Raw genomic sequence first — 21,852 nt, 5'->3', positions numbered from 1 at the left:
AAGGGAAGATTTATTATGAGAATTGGTTCACATGATTATGGAGGCCAAGAAGTCCCAGGCTATGCCATTGGTCCACTGGAGACCCAGGAAAGCCCGTGCTGTAATTCAGTCTGAGGCTGAAGGCATGAGAACCAGGGAGGCCACTGCTCTAAATCCTGGAGTCTGAAAGCCCAAGAACCAGGAGCTCCAATGTCTGAGTGCAAGAGAAGATGGATGTCCCAGCTCAGGAAAAGAGAGAATTCTCTACCTTGTTCTGTTCAGACCTTCAAAGGATTAGATTGATAAGGGTGGGTCTTCTTGACACAGTCTACTGATTAAAATGCTAATTTCTTCCAGAAACACCATCCTGGACACACCCAGAAATGTTTTACCAGCTAGCTGGGCATCCCTTAGCCAAGTTACATTGACACCTTTTTTTTGAGACAGAGTCTCACTCTGTCACTCAGGCTGGAGGGTAGTGGCGTGATCTAGGCTCACTGCAACCTCTGCCTCCCAGTTCAAGCAATTCTCCTGCCTCAGCCTCCCGAGCAGTAGCTGGAATTACAGGCACATGCCACCACACCTGGCTAATTTTTGTATTTTTAGTAGAGACGAGGTTTTGCCATCTCGGCCAGGCTGGTCTCGAACTCCTGACCTCAAGTAATCTGCCTACCTCAGCCTCCCAAAGTGCTGGGATTACAGGAGTGAGCCACTGCACCCAGCCTTGATACATAAAATTAACCATCACACCCCCTGTCTCCCTTATACTACAATGGGGTTTTGTTGTAGGGGAGACAGATTGGGCTTAACTCAGAACACAACAAAGAAGTGTGGGAACTTATAGCCAAGGAGCAAGTTAGGGGTCAGTGAATGGATTAAAACCGCCTGTGTTTTCATCTATAAAATGAGTCTAGTGTGATGGTGAGGATTAAATGAGCTCTATATATATTGCATTTGGAACAATGCTTAGACGAGGTAAGAGTAATATAAGCGTTTGCAGTCATTATTTATATCTTGTCCCATGGGCATCTCAAACTCAACTCCTCTAAAACTCAACCTCTCATCTTCCCTCTAATCCTGCCCCTTCTTGCATCTGTTTTTCCTAGGTTGCCTTCTAACTGGTATTCATGCTTCTAGCTTTATCCCTGCCAACTCCATCCCCTAAACAGTTACCAGGGTGCTCTATCGAATATGAAAATCTAAGTTGATCTGATTTACTCAGAACCCTCTGAAAATGACAGAAACCAAATTCAAACCACTGTAAACAAACAAACAAACAAAAAGAATGAGTTTATTGGCTCATGTGAATCATCTAGGGGAAGAATCAGCTTCTGGCATGGCTGGATCCAGTTGCCCAGACAAGTTCATCAAGACAATGTCTCTCCTTCTCTCCACGCCGCTCCACTCCGCTCTGTGGCTTCATTCTCAAGCAGGCTCTCCCCAGTGGTTAAGAGTTTCCAGGGCTAACTCTTATAATTTTATTAATGCCAAAAAAAAAAAAAAAAAAAAAAAAGGTGAATGTTCCTTTCCTGATTGCTTCAATTGAAAGTTGAAGAAGGCTGGGCACAGTGACTCACACCTGTGATCTCAGCACTTTGGGAGGCCAAGGCAGCAGATTACCTGAGGTCAGGAGTTTGAGACCAGCCTGGCCAACATGGAGAAACCCCACATTTACTAAAAATACAAAAATTATCTGGGCATCGTGGTGGGCACCTGTAATTCAGCTACTTGGGATGCTAAGGCAGGAGAATAGCTTGAACCTGGGAGGCAGAGGTTGTAGTGGGCCAAGATGGCACCACTGCACTCCAGCCTGGGTGACAGAGTGAGACTCCACCTCAAAAAGAAAAAGAAAAGTTCAAAGAAGAGTCTCATTGGACTAGTATGGGTTCATACATCATCCTTGAACCCATTACTTTGACAGGGGTTATGCAGTGCTCAGCCTGAAGTCTGAGAATGGGATCAGCCCCACCCAATCATGTAAACTGAGAGTAAGGAAAGGATTCCCCAAGAGGAAAAGATAAGATTTGCTACTAAAAGATAGGATACTAAGCAGTCAAAGGCTACTGATGTCATAGCATCATTCTGCAGAAAGACACCCCACTACACCCATCAGGATAAACTCTCAAGCTCTCAGAATAAAATACAAGGCTTTTGTATTTGATCCTTTTTACTTGCGAAGCTTTACCTCCCTGTCACTGTGCCATGTGCACCTTAGGCGCCTACAACACTGTACATTGTGCCCCATGCAGTTCATGTATCCAACTCTGGGTCATGCATTCCCTTCTGAAATACCCATCCTCTTTGTCTGGCTAATTCCAACTTATTCTTGAATGCTCTTGGGTGTCACCTAGACTGGAAGGATTTCCCTGGACTACCCTGTTCCAGGCTGTCACAAAGATGGCACTTTTTGAACATTTTTGAACACTAAGGAGTCTGGCATAGAGTAGTTGCCCAGTAAACACTAAATTAATAAATGAATGACTGAATGATGAATAATAGAGCAGAAACTCAACAAATTGATAGAGTAGAAACTCAACTCACTCACAGGGATGAATGAATGAATGATGAGTGATAGAGTAGAAACTCAACAAATATTTTTTGAATGAATCAATCGGCTAAAAGGAAAATATGTATTGCCTCATGTAACTAAAAATCCAGGGTAAGAGCTGAATGTATGAATAAATGGTTGGATGGATGGATGGATGGATGGAGGGAGGGATGGATGGAAAGATGGAAGGACTGACAAACAGATGGGTGAATAGATGGGTGGATGGATGGAAGGGTGATGAATAATGGATGGAAAGATAGATGGATAGGTGGAAGGAAAGACAGAAGGACTGATGAACAGATGGATGAATGGATGGATGGATAATGGATGGAAGGATGGATGGATAGATGGATGGATGAAAGAAAGGAAAAAGGGATGGATGGATAGATAAGTTAATAAATAAACCCCTCATCTTCCAGCAGTTTGGAAAGTTGGCCTTTGCAGGCCTGTTTTTCCAGAGGTTAAAGTTTTATTTGAGTAGACATAATCCTGACCACTTTTACCAGGCACTTAAGAAATTCTTGAACCTCAAAGGGAGACAGATGAGTGATCCTCAGTCTCCAGTGGGTAACTGGAATGTCCTTAAAAGGAAACTGGGTGCTGTCTTCTGTTACAGATTAACTTGCTAGTAAATTGCAGCATGGCTGCCACAGCTGGAGGTGAATGAAGAATTATGTTTTTAAAAGCCCTCAGAGAACTTGAATTTAATTAAATGAGCATTTTACTCCATTCCAAAAGGAAGCAAAACAAACCACCCAGTTTCTGAACTTCTAAGAACCTAAAGCGTCCTTCCTTTGATTTGGTAAAAAGCTGAGTGAGTTCTGCCCCTCAGGAGCTAGTGAAATCAGGGCAGCCCCACCTCAAAGCCTCACCACCAGCTGCGAACTCATTCCACAGAGTCCTGAGTGTGGGCATTGGAAGCAGCTCTCACCGTGCATGGTCCTGTTTTGCAAGGTGAATTTCCATTGGGAGGGAGGAGGGAGAAAAACAAGAGTTGTTTCAAAAAAAAAAAAAAAAAAAAAAAAAAAAAAAAAAAAACCTGAAAGCAGTTCCCAGAGCTTGGCCTATCCCCAGTAGTAAGCTGTGCAAAGAGGCCCCAAACTTCCTGATCCCAAGCTGCAAGCCCAGGCCTGTTTTCTGGCCTGCAGCAAGCTTAGCACCCCTGGGACAGGGCAGGGCTTTGGGCCAGCTGACAGGGCCCCCATCCCTCCTGCTCCTCCGGGCTCTGCTGAAGCAGAGGGAAGCTCTGTAGTCAATTTCAGGCTGAACTGCTTTGCTTCTCGTGCCTCTCTCCCTCTGTATTTCTTCCTCACCACAGTTGCCTTGTTGCTCAAAAGAATCTCATTCAGTTTCTCAGGTTTTTATGGCCAAAAAGAAGGGTCCTTTGCAGTAGTTTACTGCTTCTTCCTCCCTCTCTCCCTCCCTCATCCCTCATTCCTCCAACTCCCTCAGTTACTTCCTTTCCTCTCACCCACCCTCTCCCCTTCTTTCTCTTCCTCCCTCTTCCCTACCCCTTTTCCCCCACCCCCTCCTCTCCCGTCCTCCCTCTCCTTTTCTCCCTCTCTCCACTCTTTCATCTCCCTACCTCTTCCCTCTCTTTCTATCCATCTCCCTCTCTTTCTTTTCCTCCCTCTCTTCTCCCTCCTCCTTTCTTTCTCTCCTCCCTTCTCCCCTTCTCCCTCCCTCCTCCTCCCTCTCCCTTACCTCTTCCCTCTTTTTCTCTCCCTCCCTCTCTTTCTTTCCCTCCTCTCTTCCTCCCTCCTTCCACCTCCCTCTCCTTCTCTCCCTCCCTTCTCCCACCTCCTTCTCCATCTCTTCCTCCCTCCTCCTCTCCCACCATCAGAGTAAAACTAAAAAGGCCCTCATTGCATCACTCCACCTGCAGTGGGGCAACTCCAGGCTGACCAGTTACCTACCTCTCAATAGGCAGGTATGTCCCAGTGAATAAAGAGAAATGGTCTTCACTAGGCACAGGCTCTAAAGGAACTCGTATTTCAGTTTAATCGTGAGAAAGACTCTGCATTTTAAGCAGCACTCCATATGCATTTCCCAAGCCACACTGCTGGGGCTCAACTGTGGGTTTTGCTCCTTCCTGGCTCCCCATACTCAGGCAAGTGACTTTATTTCCTCCATTTCCTCATCTGTAAAATGGGGGTGGCTGGGTGGCATTAAATTTTCTATGGAAAGTTCTCAGCGTGGCGCCTGGCGCAAAGCAACAGCTCCCTTGCCTCTCTTCTCACTCCTGTTCCACAGAATTACACCCACCCTTCCCTGCTGATCCTCTAATCTCAGATCCCCAATTCTGTCTTTCAAATGTGTTGTGTCATCATTTATTTGCAAACATGTCTATTTGATTTCAGATGAAAACGCTTTTGAGTGGAATTGAAAACAAAACGCATGCGGAGGAGAAAAGAAAGGCTGACAGACATGTTAGTAAACAGCGAAATATTTTTGAAAGCTGGATGCAGATAGCTCAGATGCTAGAGGGCTGAAACGGACACTTTGGCTATGAAGAGATAAATGCATGTTAGCAGAGGGACCTTTTTCCGGGGGATTAGGAGCCAGGAACACAAATCTCTCTGCTTTCTTTCCCACTAGGGCTCTATGTCCCACTTACTGGAGGCCTTGTTACCTTCCATTTACGGGATCCCAGTCAGATCCTGATATTTTCCATAGTTCCTTAACAACATTTCAAGTTAGATATTAAATTATTCATAGAAACGGTGTGGAGTGAGCCAAGTGCAACACGTTGCCGTCAGGGGTGATGGCTGCTCCGCCAGCTGTTGCAGAAAGGAGAAAGAAACAGCAAACTGGCATCCACACACCCCACACATTACAACCAAGGTAGCTCCTGACTTCAGGGAAGCCAGGCAGGCAAGGATCACTCTCACAGCCTGGCAGCAGGTATTCACTGGAGCCAGAACAATCTGCTCTGAGGCTTGTCTGCATCCAGTAGTTGCAGGAAAGTTCCACAATGTGTGGGAGAGCTGGGGAAATAGGATTCCTCATAGACTCATCCTCCCCACCCCTTTAATGATGAGTAAAGGCTGCTAAAACGTCTGAAGCCTGAATCCCAAAGCTGGAGGCTTTCTCTCTCCTCCCAGTGATCAGAGCTTCTCAGGGTGGTGATTTTCTCAGGTTCACAGGCCAAAGGCAGTTCCAGGAAGGAGGTGAGGGTTCAACTCTGGAGAGAGACGCATCTCAGTTCTTTGGCTCAGGGCTTTCATCCTTTAGTGGGGCATCCTTGCAGTCTGCTGCCTGGGTGCTGGTTTCCAGACCTGGCTCTCCTCCCTCACACTCTTCTCCAGGCTTCTGGGACTCAGCTGCCACCGTGGTGGTCTTGCTGGCGTGGCACCCCATCTCAGAGGGACACAGAGGATCCAGTGCCCTTGGACGTTCCGGAACGAAGAAGGTCTGTGTGGCGGATCCTCAGGGGCCAGCGTTAAATAACCGTCCTCGGAGCTCTGTTGAAAAGAGCTGGTTCTGTTTCTATGGCCACAAGCAGACGCCCCCTGTGCATAAGGAGCCTCCTGTATGGTGGGCAGGGCCTGGAGGGCTGCCCTTCGGGCTAACCTGGCCAATTCCAGGCACTGTGCCTCATTCATTCCATCAGAAGAATTCCCTTTTGTTTAATCTATAACTTACAAATCACCCCACCACCACCTCCTAGTTACCTGTAAACACCAGTCTCTATCTATGCAAAGCAAGCTCTGTCACTATGCAACAGGCTGTGGCCTCCCTCCATATCTCAGGGCCACATTCAGTTCCTGGGACTCAAGGAAGCCTCCACTTAGAGACCAGCCTTTAACCTAGAATGCCAACTCCACCCAGTATTGAGGAATAGAGAGTCTTAGGACTGTGGACTCTCGGAGTTATCCAAACAGGTAAGTCATTAAAATAACTAGCTAGTAGATGCTAGGTGCTACTTTGTGCTCAGCACAGTTCACACCCATTATCTTGTTTACAATCCTAAGAAGTAGGTGTATTATTTGATCTTCATTTATCACATGGAGACACCGAGACACAGAGAGATTGAGTAATTTATCTGAGGTAGTTTTATCAGCCAGGAAATAGCAGAGCTGGAATTTGAACCCAAGTCCTCTGCCTTCCAGTCTCTTTTTTTGAGATGGAGTCTCGCTCTGTCACCAGGCTGGAGTGCAGTGGCATGATCTTGACTCACTGCAATCTCCGCCTCCTGGGTTCAAGTGACTCTCCTGCCGCAGCCTCCCGAGCAGCCAGGACTACAGGCACGCGCCATCACACCCAGCTAATTTTTGTATTTTTAATAGAGACAGGGTTTCACTATGTTGGCCAGGCTGGTCTGGATCTCCTGACTTTGTGATCTGCCTGCCTCAGCCTCCCAAAGTGCTGGGATTACAGGCGTGAGCCACCGCGCCTGGCCCAACCACTTATATTTTCCTTTTTATTTTCTTTTTATTTGTTTTACACAAGGTCTCCCTCTGTTGCCCAGGCTGGAGTGCGGTGGAACAATTACGGCGCAGCACAGCTTCAACCTAGGCTCAAGTGATCCTCTCAGCTGAGCCTCCCAAGTAGCAGGGACTACAGGTGTGTGCCACCATGCCCGGCTAAGTTTTGTATACTCTTTTTTATAGAGATCCCAGGGGAGGGGATGTGGGGTTCTCACCCTGTTGCCCAGGCTGGTCTCAAACTCCTGGGTTCAAGCAGTCTGCCCACTCAGCCTCCCAAAGTGTTGAGATTACAGGTGTAAGGCACCCACTCTCTTTATCACTATGTTAATCTTATAGGATTATTATTATTTTTTTTTTTTTGAGACGGAATTTCGCTCTTGTTACCCAGGCTGGAGTGCAATGGCACAATCTCGTCTCACCGCAACCTCCGCCTCCTGGGTTCAAGCAATTCTCCTGCCTCAGCCTCTCGAGTAGCTGGGAGTACAGGCGCACACACCACCATGCCCAGCTAATTTTGTTTGTTTGTTTGTTTGTTTGTTTGTTTTTGAGACGGAGTTTTGCTCTTGTTACCCAGGCTGGAGTGCAATGGCACGATCTCAGCTCACTGCAACCTCCACCTCCTGGGTTCAGGCAATTCTCCTGCCTCAGCCTCCTGAATAGCTGGGATTACAGGCACGCGCCACCATGCCCAGCTAATTTTTTGTATTTTTAGTAGAGACGGGGTTTCACCATGTTGACCAGGATGGTCTCGATCTCTTGACCTCGTGATCCACCCACCTCGGCCTCCCAAAGTGCTGGGATTACAGGCTTGAGCCACCACGCCCGGCCTAATTTTTGTATTTTTAGTAGAGACAGGGTTTCACCATGCTGACCAGGATTGTCTTGATCTCTTGACCTCATGATCCGCCCGCCTCGGCCTCTCAAAGTGCTGGGATTATAGGCATGAGCCATGGCGCCCGGCCAATCTTAGGTATTTTAAAGACCCCATCAGGCTATCTTCACATACCATGACAGATGTTATCCAGTTTGTAGGCTGTTGTTGCGTTTTTAATCTGGGACTCATGGGTAAAGGTTTTTGCAGCGGTGAGCGATCTCATGTAAATACTTCCTGAGTGAAGCTTACTGTTGTACGGAACTGGAGTTCGGAACTCCTGTGCTCTGTAGTTGACCCTGTGTTATTTCCCAATCACTTAGCATTCCTTTTCCTAACTCTAGTAGGGGACTGATAATCTTGACCCAGCTCCTAGGAAGCTAGAAGAAGGGTCATGCAGGACTGTGAAGCGGCTTTTCAGAGAAGTACATTTACAATGATTCTTTGTGTATGCACACAGCAGTCAAAGGTGACATTGACTCGGATTTCACTTGCGGAGGGCAGGTGCATACCGGCCTTGGACACTTTACACAGACCTTCTTGGTTACTCCGCATAATCACACAGTCCTACAAGGAAGTATCATTAATCCCACTTTAGAGTTCAAATCACTGAGTCCAGAGTGGTTAAGGGTCGGTTACCCGGAGTCACAAACCTAATAAGCCGCCAGCTCAGGATGCAAGCATAATCCCCACTGCCTCCAGAGCCTGTGACCTTCCCACTCCAAGCCCCTTTCTGACCCTGCCTCTGGTGAGTGCCATTCCTCCTCCCTGGGCCTGCACATTCAGTGACCTGCAAGAAAGCCACGAAACTCCAGTTCAACTTTCTTTGAACAAGCTTCTTGCCAGCAGGGCCTGGCAGAGTGACAATTCAGAAGACATGATTGTGCCTATTTACCTCTCGCATATAAATGCCAAAGTACACTTTGGGGCTGTCAGGAGGGAAGAGGGAGGTTTCATTTACCTTCCAATTAAGATGCCCTATTTGAGGCTAATCCTCATTTGGATATTGGGATCCAGGGCCAACAATCCTCTTGTGAAGCCTCCAGATGAATCATGCTTAACCCAAGTCAGCCCAAGAGATAGGCAGCAGGAGCACCCAGGAGCCAGACGAGAAACCCTAGGATTGTGCATGGACCAGTTTAGAGGGATGGTCCATGGGATTAGACAAGGGAGTCTTTACAAAATGAGCATGTAAGAAACCTTGGCTTGCAGCTGGGCATAGTGGCTCATGCCTGTAATCCTAGCACTTTGAGAGGCCTTGGCAGGTGGATCACTTGAACCCAGGAGCTTGAGGCCAGCCTGGCAACTTGGTAAAACTCTATCTCTACCAAAAAAATGCAAAAATTAGATGAGCATGGTGGGGCGTGCCTATAGTCCCAGCTACTCAGGAGGCTGAGGAAGGAAGATGGCTTGATCCCAGGAGATGGAGGTTGCAGTGAGCCAAGATTGTGCCAGTGCCCTCCAGCCTAGTAAATAGGCTGTCTTAGTAAACAGACCTTCTCTTAATTTAAAAATCTTCTTTAAAAAGAAGGCTTGGCTTGCCTGTGACCACCTCTCCCTGACACATCCAGGATGAGTTACATAATCTGTTGGACAAAGTGCAAAATAATAATTTGGGCTCCTTGTTCAAAATGACTGAGAATTTCAAGACAGTGACAGCAGAACTTTAGATGAAGCACAAGGCCCATGAATCCAGCCCTGTCCACACCCAACCTCTTCCTCAACTCCCAGCAGTGGATTTACCTCAGATGAGGACTGTAATTTGCCAGATCTGCTAGCTGGCTGAGCTCAGGGTACATGGCTCTAGGAATAGAATGCAGCCAGAAGACCAGAACACAGAAATGAGGTATGGGCAACCCAAAGATGGATGGGCTCTCATTAGATCACATTTTAAATACGGATTTTCACCTTTAAACTGCTTCCTTAGACATTACTACCTACAAAACATAGCACATATGCACACGCACACACAAAGCCACATTAAAAACACAAAAACTTCTTGGAAAATACACTGATCATGTCATATGTTGGTAAGGTTGTGGAGCAACTGGAACTCTTGTATATTGCGAGTGGGAACCCTGCTATGGTTCAGCCACTCGACAAAACAGTTCAGCAGTTTCTTAAGAATTAAACATATATTTACCATAGGGTATTTACCTGTTTTAGTGGGCCCTGGATGCCGTAAGAAAATACCACAGACTTAGTGGCTTACACAAGACATGTATTTTCTCACAGTTCTTGGAGGCTAAAAGTTCGTGAGCAAGGCGCCTGCAAAGCTCAGGTTCTGCTGAGGGCTCCCTTCCTGGCTCGTAGACAGCCCTTTCTCACTGCGTCCTCACACGGCCTTTCCTCAGTGCTCTTAGAAAGACAGGGCTCTGATATCCCTTCCTCTTCCTATAAGGACACCAGTACACTCAGATTTGGGCCACATCCCTATGACTTCATTTAACTTTAATTACCTCCATAGAGTCCCTATCTCCAAATACAGTCACATTGGAGTTTGGAGTTTCAACATATACATTTGGAGGTGGGGCCAGCATGGTGGCTCACACTTTTAATCCCAGCAGTTTGGGAGGCCAAAGTGGGCAGGTCACTTGAAGTAAGGAGTTCAAGACCAGTCTGGTCAACATGGTAAAAACCCATCTCTACTAAAAATACAAAAATTAGCCAGGTGTGGTGGTATGCACCTGTAGTCTTGGCTACTCGGGAGGCAGAAGTGGGAGGATCATTTGAGCCTGGGTCGGCGGGAGCAGGGGGGTCCTCACTGTAATGAGCTGTGATTGTGCCACGGCACTACAGCCTGGGTCACAGAGAGACACTGCCTCAAAAAAAAAAAAGAAAGAAAAAAAAAAAGAAAATCAAATTTACCGTTCATTAAGAAAATTTGGGCTGGGCTCGGTGGCTCATGCCTGTAATCCCAGCACTGTGGGAGGCTGAGGTGGGAGAATCACTTGAGCCTGGGAGGTGGAGATTTCAGTGAGTCAAGATCACACCACCACACTCCAACCTGAGTGACAGAGTGAGACCCCATCTCAAAATAAAATAAAATAAAATGATTTCTTCCTGGGACTTTTGGAAAGAGTCAATGAGACAGAATCAGTTCATCAGCGATTACACTTCGTAACACCTGAGAGGGTTTGCAGGTATGATCCAGAACCAGAAAGTGACCAGGCTTATTCTTACCAATCATAGACACACTGCAACCTGAAGAGTTAAGTTGCCAGTCAGTCCACAAGCCAGCTTCATGAGGTCCAGTGTCCTTCCTAGGATGGGCACCCAGGCCCCTTCCCTTTGGTCTCTTTGGCACTTCTGCCTCCTCCTGCTGGGCTCCTGACACCATCTTGCTCATGATTCTAGTGTCACCAGTTTTAGCTCCATCCACTTTAGACTACAGAGGATTCTCACCCTCTTTAACAGAGAATAACTCTAGAACAGGCGTCCCCAAACTTTTTACACAGGGGTTCAGTTCACTGTCCCTCAGACCATTGGAGGGCCGCCACATACTGTGCTCCTCTCACTGACCACCAATGAAAGAGGTGCCCCTTCCTGAAGTGCGGGGGGGCGGGGGTGCAGATAAATGGCCTCAGGGGGCCGCATGCGGCCCGCGGGCCATGGTCTGGGGACGCCTCTAGAAGATAAATATGACCCTTCTTACTAAAACATAGGTCACATCTCATAATTTTATGAATTTATTTTAAAAAACAAAAGTAAACAAAATTATCCCTTTGAAGAAAAGGATGAACAGAACAAGAAAGCAAAAGGGATGAAAACGAGTACCTTACCTATCCTGTTCCATATACAAAGCACAGCGCCCAGCACATAGTAGATGCTCAGCAAACAGTAGTGAGCCATGCAGGGCATGTCCTTTGGAATCAGATAATGCACATTCATGTTTGGAATCAGATAATCAGATTCATGTTCTGGGTACATTACTTGCTAACTCCTCGACCTAGGGCAAGTTACTTAAACATTACAAGTCTCAGTTTCTTCACTGAGAAAGTGGGGAGAGTAACAGTGCCTACTTTGTAGGATTACTGTGAGGATTAAATTAAATTGTCAATATGAAATCCTTGGTGCATGAGCCCGGTATGGCGGCTTGCATCTACTTAGGAGGTCAGGGTGGGAGGAATGCTTGAGGTGCCAGGAGTTCTAGACCAGCCTGAGCAACATAAAAACAACAACAACAACAACAACAACAACGACAACAAACCCCATCTCTAAAAAACAGAAATAAAAATTTAAAAATTAGCCAGGTATGGTGGCGCATGCTTGTAGTCCCAGCTACTTGGGAGGCTGAGGTGGGAGGATCCCTTGAGCTCAAGAATTTGTGGCTGCAGTGAGCAATGATCACCTGGGTGACAGATCAAGACTCCATGTCTTAAAGAAAAGAAAACTCTTAGTGTCTAGCGCATTCTAAAAATTTTGTTATTATTATTATTTACATACATCAGCCTATCAAAACTCCTGTTTTACCTAGAGAAAACAGACCTGTTGATAACTCTGCAGGTTCCAAAAGCATTGGATTAGTAGAATGAGAAAAATGCCAGGAGAACTCAGAAGAGAAAGTCACTGGGAAGACTTTAACCTCATCAGGTGATGCCAGAATCCGGAGGCTGTAATCTAGGACTTTGCCCAGGCCTGCTTTGGGGCACAGTGTGGGGAGGGAGCTGTTGCAAAGATGAGGCAAGAGTGGTCTGGAAATGACTCAGACCCTTTAAAGTGAAAGAATGGGAAACTGTCTGCCAGCTGGTACTTGCTGTGGGCTGTCAGCACTCCTCTGACTGATTCACCTTCACCAGGGCACCCACCTGCGGTGCAGTAGCTGGGGCTGGTTCCTGTTACTGACACCCTCTGTGTGTCTTTAGGCTTTCCTCCTCCTCCTCCTCCTGCTCCTCCTCTTCCTCCTGCTCCTCCTCCTCCTCCTGCTCATCCTCCTTCACCTGCTCCTCCTCCTCCTCCTGCTCCTCCTCCTCCTCCTGCTCCTCCCTCCTCCTCCTCCTGCTCCTCCTCTTCCTCCTGCTCCTCCTCCTCCTGCTCCTTTTCCTCCTCCTGCTTCTCCTCCTGTTCCTCCTTCTTCTCCTGCTCCTCCTCTTCCTCCTCCTCCTCCTGCTCGTCTTCCTGCTCCCCTTCACCCTCCTCCACCTTCTTCCCCTACTGCTCCTCCTCCTGCTCCTCCTCCTTCTCCTTCTCCTCTCCTCCTCCTCCTCCTGCTCCTCCACCTTCTCCTCCTCTTACTCCTCCTCTTCCTGCTCCTCCACCTCCTCATCCTCCTGCTCCTCCTCCTCTTCTTTCTGCTTCTCCTGCATCTCCTTCTCTTCCTCCTCCTGCTCCTGCTCCTCCTCTTCCTCATCCAGCTTCTCCTGCTCCTCCTCCCCCTCCTGCTCTTCCTCCTGCTCTTCCTCTTCCTGCTCCACCTCCTCCTCTTCCTCCTCTTTCTCCTCTGCCCTTGATATTCACTTTGACCAGATTACACCAGAACAGAGAGTCCAAATGTTTAGTAGGTACACACACACTTACACACACACACACACACACACACACACACACACACAGCTAGAACAATTACAGTTGGTCCTGGGGGAGCAGAGTGGGGGCTAGTGGGGAGGGGGAGAGGAGGATTACAGGCCTCACTTTCACAAATTGCCTCAAATTTCCACTGATGCATTATGCCCAAATGCTGCCACAGAGATAAATTGCCAGGATTAAAAGAAAACGTGAAGATGTCCCCATAGAACTCTGTTAACACTTGTATCCCTAAACATAGATTCTGGTTTTTTTTTTTTCTTCTTGTCACTCAGGCTGGAGTGCATGGTGTGATCTTAGCTCACTGCAACCTCCACCTCCCGGGTTCAAGGGATTTTTCCCACCTCAGCCTCAGAGTAGTTGGATTGCAGGCACCTGGCACCACACCCAGCTAATTTTTGTACTTTTTGTAGAGAAAGGGTTTCAACATGTTGGCCAGGCTGGTCTCAAACTCCTGACCTCAAGCGATCCTCTTGCCTCAGCCTTCCAAAGTGCTGGGATTACAGGGATGAGCCATGGTGCCCAGCTCTAAATATATATATTTTTAATAAATCCTGTACTTATCCCATGACAAGCTCAATTGTCGGTTGTGTGTGTTAAAAGTATTCATGTGTTACATTATTATTTTTATTATTATCATTTTGTGGTTTAGAATATTTTCTTTTTTTATTTTTTTTTAAATTGAATTTTAGGTTTTGGGGTACATGTGATGAACATGCAAGATTGTTGCATAGATACACATGTGGCAGTTTGATTTGCTGCCTTCCTCCCCCTCACCTATTCATGTGTTACATTAAATGTGAATTCAACAAGAGCAGAGATTTTTGTGTTTTGTTCTTTATTGTATCCCTTGATTGTTGAAAAGTGGCATATAGTAGGTGCTCAGTTAATCGTTGTTAAATGAAGAAATAAATGAAATATAAACACATTAAATGGCCCACCATATTTATAAGCGTTTTGGCATGTCTTCATCGAAAAAATACCACACGGCTGGGCGCCATGGTTTACACCGGTAATCCTAGAGCTTTGGGAGGCTGGAAATGGGAGTATCACTTGAGACCAAGAGTTCAAGAGCAGCCAGGGCAACATAGAGAGACCTTGTCTCCACACAGACACACAAAATCCCTTGAGCCGCCCCTTTGCCTTCCTGTGACCTAATAAAACTTTATTTACAGGCCAGGCGCGGTGGCTCACACCTGTAATCCCAGCACTTTGGGAGGCCGAGGCAGGCGGGATCACAAGGTCAGGAGTTCAAGGCCAGCCTGACACCCCATCTCTACTAAAAATACAAAAATTAGCTGGGTGTGGTGGCGTGCACCTGTAATCCCAGATACTCAGGAGGCTGAGGCAGGAGAATCACTTGAACCCCGGAGGCAGAGGTTGCAGTGAGCCAAGATCGCGCCACTGCACTCCACCCTGGGCAAATGAGCGAGACTCTGACTCAAAAACAAAAAGAAAGGCCGGGCGCGGTGGCTCAAGCCTGTAATCCCAGCACTTTGGGAGGCGGAGGCGGGTGGATCACGAGGTCAAGAGATCGAGACCATCCTGGCCAACATGGTGAAACCTCGTCTCTACTAAAAATACAAAACATTAGCTGGGCATGGTGGCACATGCCTGTAATACCAGCTACTCAGGAGGCTGAGGCAGGAGAATTGCCTGAACCCAGGAGGCGGAGGTTGCGGTGAGCCGAGATTGCGCCATTGCACTCCAGCCTGGGTAACAAGAGCGAAACTCTGTCTCAAAAAAAAAAGAAAAAAAAAAAAAAAAAGAAAACTTTATTTACAAAAACAGATGACAGATGAGGTGATATGGTTTGGCAATGTGTCCCTACCCAAATCTCATCTGGAATTGTAATCCCCACATGCTGAGGGAGGCACCTGGTGGGAGGTGATTGGATCATGAGGGGCAATTTCCCCCACACTGTTGCTTAGGGAAGCCCTTCCAGCAGAGCAGAGCAGAGCAGAGCATGGCACGAAGTCACTGGCACACACCCATCCTCCACCAGCCCCGGCCTCCAAAGGGCAAGCCAGCAGAGCGGGCTGTTTCTCTCATTCAGGCCCGGTTTAGGGGGTGGCAGGAAGAAAGGGTTGCTGATAGGCTAAGGGCCTCCCTGAGTTTGAGAGAATCCCAGCCCTTTGCATCCTCGGACGTTCCCAGCACAGTTAAAAGAGAAGCAGTGCCAAAGGGGGAGCACTGAAAGCTGCCGGATGAAGGGAAAGATCCCTGAGCCTAGCCAGGAAAACCGGAGGATGGTTACCAGGCCGAGGGCCAGGGCCTGGCCGTCCCTGCGTGCCCCAAGAGAAAGTTCACCAAGTTCAGATCCCAGTGCCCCGCAGCGAGGGAAGGTGGTCCCGCCCCAGGCCGGATCTGGCCACAGGGCTGGCGGCGCGTTGGAAAACCGCCCACGTGGGAAGCCCTGGCTGCATTTCCGCCCCGGACCGCGCTCCCGCCTCCCAGCGCGGTCCCTGCGCGGCCGCCCAGCGCCCACTAGGTGGCGCCTGCGCTCTAGTGGGCGCTTCACAGGCGCAGCGACAGCGGCAGCTCGAACCTGAGTCCCAGGATTCCGGGGACTGGAGGGCAGCGCCGGCAGCCAAGGTAGGATTCCTGAGCCCCGGGCGTCTCCCTGGAGCCTCTGAGGCTGGGGTGGGCAGCGGGGCGGCCGCTGGGCGCTGCTTGCGGTCTGCAGAGGTAACCGGAGGAGTCGGGGCGGCCGCACGTGTCGTAGCGCGGTGGGGGGACCCGGAGACCAGCAGCCTCCGAGCTGGGCCTAGAGCAGGGCAGAGCACCAGGTCGCCGGCACGATCGCATCCTCCCCAGCCCTCGCCTCCGAGAGCATGCCCGAATCCCCAAGCCGCGCGTCTTCGAAGCGGAGAGCGGCCACTGTCGCCCAGAGCCGCTCCAGGGTGGTAGCCGAGTGCTGCTAAGGTCCAGAGCACCACTTCTTAAACTTGTCTGCATGTTGGCGTGGCTTGGGGAGCATTAAAAAGATACCGATGCCCCAGTTCCACTCACCCCCACCCCCCCAGAGACTCGGATGTGATTGGTCTGGGTGGGGGGCTGGACATCTGGCTATTAAAATGTGTGCAGGAGATTCCAGCTGGCAGCCAAATTTGAGGACCCTTGATCTAAGGAGTTAGAGAAAAACGGAGGACATTTGTTTGTTCTAACCCAGAATGATGATTCCCTCCTCCTCCTTTTCCTCCAGTTCGTCGTCCTCCTCCTCCTTTCTCATGTGCCTTTTAAGCAGGAAATGCCTCTGCCTTTGTACTGTCAAACCCAAGATAACAAACTAACCCCCCTCTTCCCAGTAGGGCTGGTTCTGAAAGGGTTGAATTCTAAAGTGGGCAGGGAACAGAAAGACACCAGTATGGAATGCGAGAGAAGACTCTTGGGGTTTACCAGTAGAAAGGGGTTCCTCCCCATCCTGATCCCAGAGATCAGGAGCCTGGCCGGAACTGTCTTCATCATTTTAGCAAACCTAGCTGATCAGGCAGTAAGAGCCCTTGTAATAAGTAAGGGTCCTTGTAACTAGTAAAAATTAGCCCTTATGTTTGTTTGTTTGTTTTATAGACATGAGGCCTCACTATATTGCCCAGGATGGTGTCAAACTCCTAGGCTCAAGCCATCCTCCCACCTTGGCCTCCCAAAGTGCTGGGATTACAGGCATGAGCCACGCCCGGCCGACCCCTTATAGGTATACAACAGCAGAGTTACTAGCATGGGCTTAGACTCCCCAGAGGCAGCCCTTCCTTCTGTGTGACCTTGGACATTCACTGAACCATCCTCAGCTTCAGTTTTTGTATCGGCTAAATGGGTATGATAGCTCTTAGGGTTGCCGTGGTAATTAACAATAAAAGCTACTGTTTACTAAGGGCTCACCCTGTGCTAGAAGCTTTCTTCGCAGGGCCACGTTCACTCCTGACCATAACTTCCAAGGTAGTACTGAGTACTGCATTTGATAGCTGAGAAAACTGAGGCTCAGAGAGCCCAATGACCTTGCTCGAGGTTACATAATTAATTAATAAGAAGCATGTCCCATATTTGAACCCAGGCTGTCTGCTCTTGAGCCCAGGTGCAAAAGAACCATACCCCGCTGTTTCCCTTGTTGACTGGGAAAGCGTGCACTGGGCAGGTGTGTGGTGTGTCTTCATTAACACTAGCTATCACTGCTGTGAACTGAGCACTTCCACTGAATTGATTCATTCGTTCATTCAAAATACATTTATTATTGAGAGCCTACTGTGGGTCAGGCAGTTTTCCAGATGCTAGAGATAAAATGTGAGTAAGACAGAATTCAGCCAGCCTTGAATGAGAGAAACAGGAAGAAAGTGCAGTCGATTCTCATTACTTACAAGTTCTGAATTTGCAAATTTGTACCCTGTAATCCTAGCATTTTGAGAGGCTGGGGCTGGAGGATCATTTGAGGCTAGGAGTTGGATATCAGCCTGGGCAATATAGCAAGGCCCTGTTTGTTTATTTAAAAATTATATACATTAAATAATTTTTTAAGGAAATTTGTTTGTGGCCAGGCGCAGTGGCTCACGCCTATTATCCCAGTACTTTGAAGGGCTGAGGCAGAGGATTACTTGAGGCTAGGAGTTCCAGATCAGCCTGGGCAACACAGTAACACCCCATCTCTTTATTTTAAAAATTATATACTTAAAGAATTTTTTTTTTAAATGTGTTTGTGGCCAGGTACAGTGGCTCACACCTGTAATCCCAGTACTTTGGGAGACTGAGGCTTGAGCTTAGGAGTTTGAGTCCAGCCTGATCACTTAAGCTTCGAAGTCTGAGATCAGCCTAGACAGCATAGTGAGACCTTGGCTCATTTAAAAAAAAAAAAAAAAATTAGGAAAAAAGGCCGGATGCAGTGGCTTATGCCTGTAATCCCAGCACTTTGGGAGGCTGACGCTGGTGGATCACCTGAGGTCAGGAGTTCGAGACCAGCCTAGCCAAGATGGCGAAACCCCATCTCTACTATACAAAAAATTAGCTGAATGTGGTAGCAGAAGCCTGTAATCCTGGCTGCTTGGGAAGCTGAAGCAGAAGAATTGCTTAAACCTGGGAGGTGGAAGTTGCAGTGAACCAAGATCACGCCATTGCATCCCAGCCTGGGCAAGAAGAGCAAAACTCCATCTCAGAAAAGAAAAAAAAAGAAAATAATGTGTTTGTAACTTCCAAATCAATATCCATAGTACTTTCACAATCATATATGGATGCGTGCAGAACAGTGAAAAAGTTGAGTCACCCAACACGCACTTTCCCAGCCAAGGGCAAACAGGGGACACTCTGCCTTCTGGTTTCAGCTCTTGTGCTGCAAACAAGTGTCCCTTTTGTGGTGTACTTAGTGCCACATTTTTTGCATGTTTGTGCGTTTTTGTTTGCGATGTCGAGGTTTGAAATGGCCCCAAGCGTACTGCTGATGTGCTGTCTTGTGTTCCTAAGCACGAGAAGGCTGCAATGTGCCTTGCAGAGAAAACATGTCTGTTAGGTAAGCTTCGTTCCGGCATGAGTTATAATGCAGTTGGCTGAGTTCAATGTTGATGAAACAACAATATATACTGAATATGCTGTCTTTTCTTTTTCTTTTCTTTTTTTTTTTTTTTGAGATGGATTCTCACTCTGTTGTTCAGGCTGGAGTGCAGTGGCACCATCTATGCTCACTGCAACCTCCACCTCTGGGGTTCAAGCGATTCTCTTGCCTCAGCCTCCCATGTAGCCGATACTACAGGTACATGCCACCACGCCCAGCAAATTTTTATATTTTTAGTAGAGACAGGGGTTTCACCATATTGACCAGGCTGGTCTCAAACTCCTGACCTCAGGTGATCCACCCACTTTGGCCTCCCAAAGTGCTGGGATTACAGGCGTGAGCCACTGGGCCTGGCCTATGAGGTGTCTTTAAACAAGGTTATGTGTTGATCTGCCAGGCAGAAGGTGGGGTGAGGAAAAGATGTTTCTGGCAGAAAGGTCAGCATTTACAGAGATGGCCAAGAGCTTGTCAAGGCCAGGGGACTCAAGGAGAGCCAGTGGGCAGGGAGTGTGGTGGTGAAAGGGAACAGAGGTGCGATAATACAGGAGTGTGCTAGGGAGAGAGGCTGGGGCCAGGCGGCACAATGTTTTGTGGGCAGCTCTCATTTCATACGATTAGCACAGTAATCCTGGCAGGCTGGACAGGATCATTTCCACCTTTGAGAGATGATGAAATTGATGTTCCATCATGTTAAGTGACTTGCCTAAAGTTGCACTGCTGGTAGGCAGCAACCCTCCCTCACCCCACAACTTAATCTAATGTTGATCAGATGTTTGGGTTTTTTGTTTTGTTTTGTTGGTTTTTGGTTTCTTTTGTTGTTGTGTTTAGAGACAGGGTCTTGCTCTGTCACCCATGGTGGGGTGCAGTGGTATGATCATAGTTACTGCAGCCTCAGCCTCCTGAGCTCAAGGGCTCCTCCCACCCAGCCAAGTAGCTGGGACTACATGTGCACCCTATCATGTCCAGCTAATTTTTAAAACAGGGTCTTGCTATCTCAAACTCAAACTTCTAGACTCAAGTGTTTCTCCTGCCTCGGCCTCCCAAAGCACTGGGATTACAAGCATGATCTACCTTACCCAGCTGACATTTGGGTATTGATCTGAAATTTCAGGATGTAGTCTGGAGGTTTGGCTTGTTTGGGGGAGGAATCAGTAACTAAGCGATGGTGAAAGTGATCAAGCGTGGATGAAACCATGTGTGATAGTGGCAGGATGTGAAGAAGAAAATTTCTCATGTCCTTTGAAAAAGAAAACTATTCCTGGTAGCTAGGCACAGTGGCATATGCCTATAATCCCAGCACTTTGGGAAACCGAAGTGGGAGGAATGCTTGAGGCCAAGAGTTCAAGACCAACCTGGGCAACATAGTGAGATCCCACCTCTATCTTTAACAACAAGAAAAATGGGGAAAGATTTTTAATCAAAAAGTATTCCTGGTATAAAGACATGAATGCCTCTGTGAAAAAGTCTTAGATACTTGCAGAGGGTGGGAGTGATGACCGTGGTCGTAAAGCTGTGGCAAAAGGAAATGTGTCGTTCTGATTCAAACTGCCCCCAGATACTAGGTCTGGGGATCACCGTCCCCATTCATGGGGCAGCCAGGCCTCAATCTGCCTCTTGTCTCTGCAGGATAATGACCTTGTACAGGCAACAGCAAACTTTTTCTGTAAAGGTCCAGAGAGTAAATATTTGGAGCTTTATGGGCCATATGGTTTTAGTTGCAACTGCAGTAAATTCTCAATGTCATCGATAAGTTCTTAGAAACTGCAACTTTAAGCGAAATGACGTACACTAAGTTCTCAAATAACGTTGTTTCTTGTAATGTTGATGAGAAACTGCCACTGTAGAGTAAAAGCAGCCGTAGATGGTATGTAAACAAATGAGTATATCTGGGTTCCAATAAAGCTTTATGGACACTGAAGGTTTGAATTTCACATATTTTTTCTGTGTCACAAAATATTATTCTTTAAACATTTTTCCGACCATTTAAAAATGTGCAAACTGGCCAGGCATGGTGGCTCATGTCTGTAATCCCAGGACTTTGGGAAGACCGAGGAGGGAGGCTTGCTTGGGGCCAGAAGTTCAAAACCATCCTGATTCAAAACCAACCCATCTCTACAAACAAACAATAAATAAGTAATGTGGCCAGGCACAGTGGCTCACGCCTGTAATCCCAGCACTTTGGGAGGCTGAGGCAGGTGGATCACGAGGTCAGGAGATTGAGACCATCCTGGCTAACATAGTGAAACCCCGTCTCTACTAAAAATACAAAAAAAATTAGCCAGGTGTGTTGGCACACTCCTGTAGTCCCTGCTACTCAGGAGGCTGAGGCAGGAGAATTGCTTGAACCCAAGAGGCAGAGGTTGTGGTGAGCCGACATCTCACCGTTGCACTCCAGCCTGGGAGATGGAGCCAGACTCGGTCTCAAAAAAAAAAAAAATTTAAAGAAAGAAAGAGAGGGAGAGGGAGGGGGAGAGGGAGGGAGAGAGAGAGAGAAAGAAAGACAGAGAAAAAGAGTGAGAGAGGGAGAGAGAGAAGGAAGGAAGGGAGGGAGGAAGGGAGGAAGGGAGGAAGGGACGAACCATTCTTAGCTCACAGGCTATACAAAAACAGGCAGCAGGCTAGATGTGGCCCATGGGCTGTAGTTTGCTGACTCTTATCCAGAATAATGGGACTGAGGATCAGAAGGATACTAAGTAGGCCAGGCAACGGGCACTGGCTCATGCCAGTAGTCCTAGCACTTTGGGAGGCTGAGGCAGAAGGATTGCTTGAGGCCAGGAGTTCAAGGACAGCCTGGGCAACATAGTGAGACCTTGTCTCTATTTTAAAATTTTTAAAAATTAGCCAGGGCCTGAATTGGTGGCTCACACCTGTATTTCTAGAACTTTGGGACGCTGAGGTGGATTACTAGAGTCTAGAAGTTCCAGACCAGCCTAGGCAACATAGCAAGACCCCATCTCTACAAAAAAAG

At 47.7% G+C, this 21,852-nt stretch overlaps 2 protein-coding genes across 2 annotated transcripts in view; one reads left to right on the top strand and one right to left on the bottom strand.

Annotated features, from left to right (window-relative positions):
* Positions 1–1,242: 1,242 nt before the first annotated feature.
* LOC120360136 (CHD9 neighbor protein) lies at positions 1,243–6,011 on the bottom strand. The gene is made up of 2 exons (XM_074403003.1): positions 5,160–6,011; positions 1,243–1,448 (listed from the first exon to the last, which is right to left on the bottom strand). The coding sequence occupies exon 1, from the start codon at positions 5,885–5,887 to the stop codon at positions 5,729–5,731; it is 159 nt and encodes a 52-aa protein (XP_074259104.1). The 5' UTR covers positions 5,888–6,011; the 3' UTR covers positions 1,243–1,448; positions 5,160–5,728.
* Positions 6,012–15,865: 9,854 nt separating this feature from the next.
* Positions 15,866–21,852, top strand: part of CHD9 (chromodomain helicase DNA binding protein 9) — a 274,030-nt gene continuing 268,043 nt past the window's right edge. The window contains exon 1 of the mRNA XM_074402930.1: positions 15,866–15,946. The gene's annotated coding sequence lies outside the window, so the exon portion shown is untranslated. The remainder of the gene's footprint in view (positions 15,947–21,852) is intronic.

Source organism: Saimiri boliviensis, chromosome 1, assembly GCF_048565385.1.
Source record: "Saimiri boliviensis isolate mSaiBol1 chromosome 1, mSaiBol1.pri, whole genome shotgun sequence".
Classification (NCBI taxonomy): domain Eukaryota; kingdom Metazoa; phylum Chordata; class Mammalia; order Primates; family Cebidae; genus Saimiri; species Saimiri boliviensis.
This window is presented reverse-complemented; position numbering and strand designations above follow the sequence as displayed.

Coding starts and splice junctions, on each gene's coding strand:
- LOC120360136 (XM_074403003.1), bottom strand. CDS start 5,887: ATGGGGTGCCACGCCAGCAAGACCACCACGGTGGCAGCTGAGTCCCAG.